Consider the following 8,277-nt stretch of genomic DNA (forward strand, 5'->3'; position numbering starts at 1 on the left):
TTCGAACACATTTTAACTAGAAGTTGGACTATGGAAAAGCAACAAAAAAACTGATATGCATCTACTGATCATATATGGACACCTTTCATGACCAGTTAAGCTTGGACTTTCTATAATGATTCTGTTTCTGTCAACTCCATGTATAGCCTAATACCTTTTGGCGCTACTTCTAAATTGTGGAATCCGAATGTTTTGTTCAGGTATTATAGGAAGAAACTTGTGTGATTTGGATGTCTCTTTTCTCAACTCAATTGAATGTTTGATCCAATTAGGATGTGAAACTTAAATTTTCGACTAAGAAGTATCTTTAGTTAATGATTGTACATTTCAGTGTACCTTTTGATCTTGTATTGTGTTTACTTGAGAAGCAACCTGAACTTTCTATATTAAATCAGTTTTTGGAGTTCCCTGTGTAGACTTAATACCTCTCGCTGCTTGTAGTATGTTGTTTCGTGAGGTAGCTATGGCCTCTAGAAGGTTGAGAGGAACTGGATAAAGATGTAGGGTGTTGAAAGGATGCTTATGTTTAGCTATTGTTGTGAAATGTGTCTTATTTGATGTATGGGTGATGCATGATTAAGGACTAAAATGTAATACCATGTAATCAATATAGTATTTTGAAAGTGATAAGATTCTGATAGATACAAGGATTTAGTTTTAAATGAAGCTTAGCAAAAGAATCTATGTGGTTTTGCAGGAGCAGCTTCCGACTCAAAGAATTGCGCGGCTCTTGGACTACACATGAGCAGATATTCACTTTGCAAGCCTCTTTGATCTTTAGACTATGGTGCAATGCTCTTCATTGAACAATGCTCTTCGTGCGACTCTTGCGCTAGACATGAGCAGTTTCCACCTAGTTTAACATTTCAAGGTGTTTTGCGCGGTGCCTCCAATTACAGTCTCTTTTGATATTAGTAATGATGCGAAATTCATGGATGCACCTCTTCCAGAAAAAAGTATTATACACCCAGAAAGCAACGGGAAATTGTGGAAGAACTTGGGAGTACTGGGAGACTGCCTAAGTTTAGTTTTAGTCGACAAAAAGCTGGTCCAAGCAGAAGTATGGGTAATGCAGGATTATGGAGTGTGGAAATCTTGGAATAAACTATTCACCACTACTCAAAAACCGATTACTAATTATCTTCACGGTATGCCTGATGTCACTTAAAAATGGGGGAACTCTAATGCATACGTACGAGTCTATGAAGGTTTTGTTCTTTACGGCCCAAAACATGAAAGAGTTGGAAAGCTGAGCAGTGTTTCACGACTAAGCTTACTTACAGAACGTCGTCTTATTATGAAGATGACTCCTCATCAGAGTTATGTCAAGAGCCTGGTAACCTGGTTTCGCTTAGCTCAGGTACTTATGTGAAGAAGCCTAAAAGACAAACATAGAGGTAAAATCATCATATCTTGTACGCTCTCTAATCTTTTTATTAGTATTACTTATTAAAGTATTGCAGATTAGTTAAAAGAAAATTAAATGAAGAGAAGAGAAGAGAAGAGAGTTATAAGGTTTCTTCGGTCATTTTTAATGTTAGGATTACATTTTGAGCAACTAGTTGGTGGTGCAAAGGGATTAAGTCTCTCGCTTTTCTCCTGCCAGATTTTAGTTTAGTGCACGAAAACAGATATGCTTGATTTGCATTTTTCAAATTGCAATTCCAATGCGTTATTCAAGTATCTAAAACTAGTTAGACGTATTATTATTATTGCGGTTTCGAATTAGCTCTCAAGTCACATTTAGTGGACCAATTACGCGAGCTCTTCGGGAAGACTGAATTGCTAACTTGGGTGACATTGAGCTAACTAGGATACCAGCATTCAGCTTTCCATTGGCATTCAGGTACTTTGTTAAGCTTTTTCTCGTTGACACTTGACTTGACACAGTTTGCAAACGTGTGAGACCGGTAAAAGGCTCTATAATTAGTTGAGGACTTTTGTTGGTAACCACAGGACACTAACGAAACCAAGCCCCTGAAAAAGGCACTACAGAAGAGTGCAACCGTGCATTAAATGAAAAGGTCAGGTTGTGTTTACTACTTTAAAATCTGAACACAGAGAATAGAAAACTGACCCATGTGGCAGTAATTAATTAGCGTGGGTAATAAGTTAGATCGATCATAAAAGGAAGAGAAATTACTGAGCATGCAGTAAAGATATGTCTCCTGGCTGTATTTAACACTCACTAATGCTAAATGATACAGCCAAGGAAGAAGGAATATCGACTTGTCATAACTTTCCCAAAGTCCAGAAAAACGGACCTGAAAATAGACCAAACACAAAATTCATCGACAGAATATCTCATTTCCCTTTGCGGTTGCTAAGACATAAATCCCAGCGGACCCACAAACCAGCATCAACTGATATTCAAGTTTCAACTACATAGAATAACCTACCTTTTCACTCTCTTTCAACGAAATAGAGAGCTTAACAAGAGGCAGGCAATTAGCTAAGTTCCCCCATATCTGGAACTGTTGAGAACTTGGTGTAACTATATCTTGACAACCACTTTAAATCTTAATTCTTTTGCTTAATGTAGTTCAAAAACAAAAAACGTTCTTATACTTGTCATTTGGAAAATCTGATTATCTTTTCTTACTACTACTTTGTGTTTATACTTGTCATTAAAAAAGTTGTAGTAAGACAAGTATAAACATTCAAAATTCTTAGTAAGAAAGAATTATTTTTATGTGAAAAGTCTGATTATCTTTTGTTGTACTGAGAAGTCAACTGCATTAAAAAAAAGCTAGCTAGTTAGCAGTATTGTGTTTCCTACAGTATTTTGAATTCCGCGTGTAGTAAATAGCTGGAGACAATACCTATACAACATTCTTCAGAAATGTGCAGATTTTCGTACTACTTGAGGAGAGAAAAAAGGAGTTAGCTAGCAATATCATGCTTCTTGGCTCTTTTTTCTTCTATATTTACCTACATTCCCTTTCCTCTGCTATGCTGGCCCCCCACTCCCTGCACCCTCTTCCTAGATCTCTCTCAATCTCTCTTTCTGGTGGACCCATATTGCCATCTCATACCGTTAATAACTTACAAGCCACACAGAGTTGGGTAATCCACTGTTTTTTTGATTATGATCATTGTTTTTTGATGAAAAATGTTGATAAAACTAACAGCTAACTTTGGTGCCACTGTCTAATACTCAAGATAAAACATACTCTCAAGATTTTGGCCGAACACAGTAATACATATTAAGTTACTTCCAATAGTTTAAGTACTCGAAATTACAACTGAAGAATAAGCTTACAGACGAGAGAAAGATCAAGCTAACTAGCTAAGTTAATTAATAAAGTAATCTCTCTAAGCTAATGAGAGAAAGATCAAGCTAAGTTACAACCCCAATAAACACAAAATAGTAGTAGTAGTAGTAACATAACCTAGCTACTTGAAACATATGGTAATTAAGATTAATCAAAATACTAGTTGTAATTAGATGGATTAGAGAGAGGGACAGACATGATCAGTTCAAGCATTCTGCAACTTGGCAGCAAACATGTCAAGCAATTCAGGGTACTGAATCATATTTTCAAACATTAGTTCCTCGCCATAAGGACCAACTGCAGGACAACCATTATGCAATGGAACTTCAAACTTCCGCTCAATGTTTTGATGAGAATATAAACCAACCCCTTGATACTTCTGCTGTTGTAGTTGTTGACGACGATAATTGAAATCCTCATTATCCATTGATCTCATCATCTCATTTAAAGTTGATGATGGTACATGATGATGAGCATATGACATTTCAGTCTCCATATTATTCACTTCACGTTCAAAATCATCAGTAGTTTGTTTAAAAGTTTTTAATGGAGGTGAGGAGGAAGAGGACGGAGAGTTAAACCTAGCAGCAGAAATAGTGGGAGTAGAAATAGATTTCGGAAAGTACCCATGGATTATTTCTTCCAATAAACCAGAATCAGATGATTCAGTTTGGAAGAAATCCAAACCATTAACTGGACTTGCTGGTTCAGACTGTTCAGTATAACTTTCATAGTTATCCACTGTAAGATTCACAGAAGAACCCTTAAAGTCATCAGCACATGCTGTTGAAGCAGAACTAGGGTTTGGAAGAAAGTTATATCCAGCACAAGTGCTGCTCTTGAAGTATGGAATTGGATGATATTCATGAGTAGGAGGAGTAGGAGCAGTAGAGGTTGAACCAAGAAAATCGAGAAAACAAGTATTCAACTGCACAGATGATGGTGAGTTTGAGTTATCACAAGCACTACTCTCTTTAAGATTCACGGCATAACCATTAATGACACGCAGGGAAGGTTTGCTACTAGTCCATTCAGAGAAAGTTGGATAGGATGATTTATGGTGATGAACAGGAAATGGTGAAGATTGTTTTGAGGATAAAAACTGTAACGGAGGAAGACTATGGTGGTGATGATGATGGGAAAGAGGGGATGAAGGAGGTGAATTAGCTGGGTAAACAAAGTTAGTTCTAGCTTTAGAACCACGCATAACTCTAGCAGCATAATCATAAGCACATGCAGCTTCTTCAGCAGTATCAAATGTACCTAGCCAACGTCGTTCTTTTGATTGTGGGTCACGTATTTCAGCTGCATAACGTCCCCACGGTCGACGCCGAACACCTCTATATCGACAACCAGCAGGTGTAACACCTCCACTACCATTACCATTACCAGTAGTACCTTTTAAGGTTCTTTTGTTGTTTGTTTTTTTTGGGGTTTGGGTTTGGATTTCCGTGGTTGTTTTTGCAGTTGTAAAAAAGGGTAATGGTAGATCAAGTTTGTTGTCGGCTTCCGATGAGTATGTGTAACCATTTAGACGTCTCATTGCTTCTTCCATATTTGGGTTTTGTTTTGCTTTGCTTCAGTGGAAGTAGCGACAGAAAAGAGAGAAAAAGGTTCTGCGGATGAAGAGAGATTTTGGGTGTTGGTGGTGTACGAGTATAGAGAAATGAGTAGTGGTATGGTCTATTTATAGAGAAACGTCCGTTAACCCCTATCTCCTTTTTCGAAGGCTAGAGGTTGAAACTTATCTTTTGATGGGTATATTTGTAAGCTTTTTGGAATTTTCCAACGCACACCATGCCATGCATGCATGGGAGAATATGTGTTGCTTATGATGATTTGTTTGTTGCTCATCATCCCTTTTATTTTGTCCAATTGATTCTTGCTTGTATGCATTCTATCTGTATATTCTTGGTTTAGGGCCTTGAGGATCGCCAACGCCAATTGTGAGACTTTTCTAACCAACAGTAATGTTCACCTCCACGGCTTCATTTACTGTGTAACCACAACACAAAAAATTTATGGGTGTTAACTATTGATAGTTTGACAGCTGAGATAGATGGTTTGCTGAGTAAATATTATTAATTGAGCTCAACAATTTTCAAGATGAAAAAGAGAGAAAGTCCGGGGCATAATGATGCTTATTTTCCTGGAATTTTGGTGGGCAAGAAGAAAATACTTGATTGATGTAGATTGAAGATTTCAATGGGATTTGATTTTTATTGGAAAACATTAAAAAAAACGACAAGGATAGACGTTTATTTCTTCTTTTGGGTTCTTCTCCCAATTGATGATCATAGCATTAGCACTCTAGCTATCTCAATCTCAAACCAACATGTAATAAATGAGAAGATATTAAAAGGCGGTTTAGGGTTTGTGTAGAGTTTTGATGAGTTTTTTTGGGGAGTTGAAGAGCTGGTCTGCTCTTGCTGATAATCATTCTGAATTGATTACAGTGGCGGTGGACAGAGGTTGTTCCTCTTGTTTTGGTCTCTCATTTAAGTTTTTGTTTTTTTCTGTAACTTTTTCTTTTCTTTTTAAAAAGCTAGATCCTAGTTAGTAAGGAACTTCCCTAGTACAAAAAATAAAATAAAAATAAGACTGATCTGAGTATGAGGAAGTGGAATTTATCCCGCGACTTTAAAACAATGTCTTAAAACCAGATCGGACGTCGATCCAATAAACTCACTGGGTCATTGGGTCGACCAATGTAGTTAATATCGTATATCGGTTCATCTCGGCCGGGACCGATACACTGGTACGAATTTATATCGGGGATATTATCGTTGAAATATCGGTATAATATCGGTTCTAAATTTAGAGAGTATAATTTTATATTAAACATTTTCTCCACACATTTTCGGATAAGATATAATAGATAACATCAATTTTATCAAAAAAACAAAAGAGTAACTTTAGTAACTTGCTTCGAGAGCTACATGCACCTCTACTACCACTTGGAAGACTTTCTTCGTCAAAATTATCCTTAAACTTTATAGAAAATGACCAATACCGTCTCATATCGGAAAATGTAGGAAAATTTCGTATCGACCGATACGGCCGATATTATCGGACGAATATCGTATCCCCGATATCTTTCTTATCATATCGTTCTGGGCCGATATCCGAAATATCCCCGATATATCGGCCGATACGGCCGATATTGACTACATTGGTGTCGACTATATAAAGAGCCATTTAACTTCAGAAAATCAGAGCAGCTTGGGAGACGTATTTGGCAAGTTCGGTAAATAAGTACTGTCTAACTATTTACAATTTCCGAAAATCAGAGCAGCTTGCCCCTCTAATGTCTAACTATTTACAATTTCCGCCACCCAAACCCTAACCTAAGTTAAAAACATTGTCTCTTCCTCTGTGTGACTCTGTTAAGCTTGCACGGCTCCACCCACTCCACCTCTCTCCCCTACTATCTATCACTAACTTTCTGCAACCCCATCATAGTATCACTTCCACCAAGGGAGAGAAGAACCAGCCGACAACGATAAGCTTAACGCTATTTGATTTGGAAAAGGATTTTTAGATTTCATGTAATTAGTTGATAAGGGAATTGAAGATTTACTGACGGAAAGTGTAATAAAGATTTTCTGAAAATAGAAAAAAAAGGTTATGTTTGCTTTTTCAGATCATTAGTTTCTCTTTTCTCGATCTGTAATCTTTAAATTTTCTCCCTTTATCGTTGATAGTTTAATGGAGTGGAGAAAATTAGGGGTTTGTGTTTTGGAAAAATCGATTGGTATTCGTTCGGCAAAAAAGAAAATTTGACTGTTAACGGGAAGTACTGGGTCAAACCACTAAAACCAGACTGGGTTGTATGGTTCACAGGTTGGACCGGCCGTTTCAACCGGTTTACTGGGTTTTTAAGAAAATAACTGGGTCAATATCAACCCAACTCAGAAATGTGACTGGGTCATCGGTTCTCTGGTCCAACCGGCCGGTCCGGTCCGGGTCTTAAAACACTGCTTTAAAATCCTTAACTTAAGGCCTCAACCACCAGACCTACCGTATGTTGGTGCACATGATACCACCACCTGGAATTCTATTTTTTTATTATTTAATGCATGCCGAAGTTTTTAAACTGAATTCCTATCTGATAAACGAATTATACCCGCGCGTATGCCGGTCCGAACTACTGCCAAACAACGAACTGTTGACCGAATTTTTGGCCAAATCCGATTTACCCGAAATCCCCTATGTATCTCGAATTGCTAACTAGGAGCTAGATTAGTGTCGTTTTAAAGTATGTTAAGTTAGGGTGTATTTGGAATGGAAACAAATATGGTTTTTGACTTTTGATGGTTCTTGAAAATGCAGTGGGCACCAAGATACACCACCGATTTTTTCTTAGGTAAAATGTATGGACAAACTCAACACAACTCCGAGAGTAAAAACTCAATCAAGGAAAGTGCCTAGAGTTATCTCTCTCTCTCTCTCTCTCTTGTTGTTAGAACGTTTACAGAATTGAATCTGTGAACCTAACTACAAATAGAGTTCTTGGACGGTACCAAAGACCAATGTCCAAGGATCTTTTTCAACTAACAAGGTTGGATCTAGCTATTGTGATTGATCAACACACAACCTGTGATATTTCAATTATAAAGATAAATAATATAATGTGGAAAAAGAAATAACACAGACACCAGAAGTTTTGTTAACGAAGAAACCGCAAATGCAGAAAAACCTCGGGACCTAGTCCAGATTTAACACCAAATTGTATTAAGCCTCTACAGACACTAGCCTACTACCAATTAACTTCAGTATGGAATGTAGTTGACCCCTAAAAGGAAAACCACCGATTAAGATACAGTCGCGCTCCTTACGCCTCTTGAATCCCAACAGGATTCTACGCAATTGATTCCCTTAGACGATATCACCCACGACTAAGAGTTGCTTCAACTCAATTGAATACTTTAAACCAAATCTGTCTCCCACAGATTAAGCCTATATAATTATTTCCTCATTTACGATCTAAACAGATGATCAG

At 37.4% G+C, this 8,277-nt stretch overlaps 1 protein-coding gene across 1 annotated transcript; it reads right to left on the bottom strand.

Annotated features, from left to right (window-relative positions):
* Positions 1–3,480: 3,480 nt before the first annotated feature.
* On the bottom strand, positions 3,481–4,830 carry LOC113272092 (ethylene-responsive transcription factor ESR1-like). The gene has a single exon (XM_026521998.1). It carries the CDS (start codon positions 4,828–4,830, stop codon positions 3,481–3,483), a length of 1,350 nt encoding a protein of 449 aa, XP_026377783.1.
* Between the last annotated feature and the right edge of the window lie 3,447 nt (positions 4,831–8,277).

This window comes from Papaver somniferum, chromosome 4, assembly GCF_003573695.1.
Source record: "Papaver somniferum cultivar HN1 chromosome 4, ASM357369v1, whole genome shotgun sequence".
Lineage (NCBI taxonomy): Eukaryota > Viridiplantae > Streptophyta > Magnoliopsida > Ranunculales > Papaveraceae > Papaver > Papaver somniferum.

Excerpts from the sequence above, each read along its gene's own strand:
- LOC113272092 (XM_026521998.1), bottom strand. The coding sequence starts at position 4,830 with ATGGAAGAAGCAATGAGACGTCTAAATGGTTACACATACTCATCGGAA.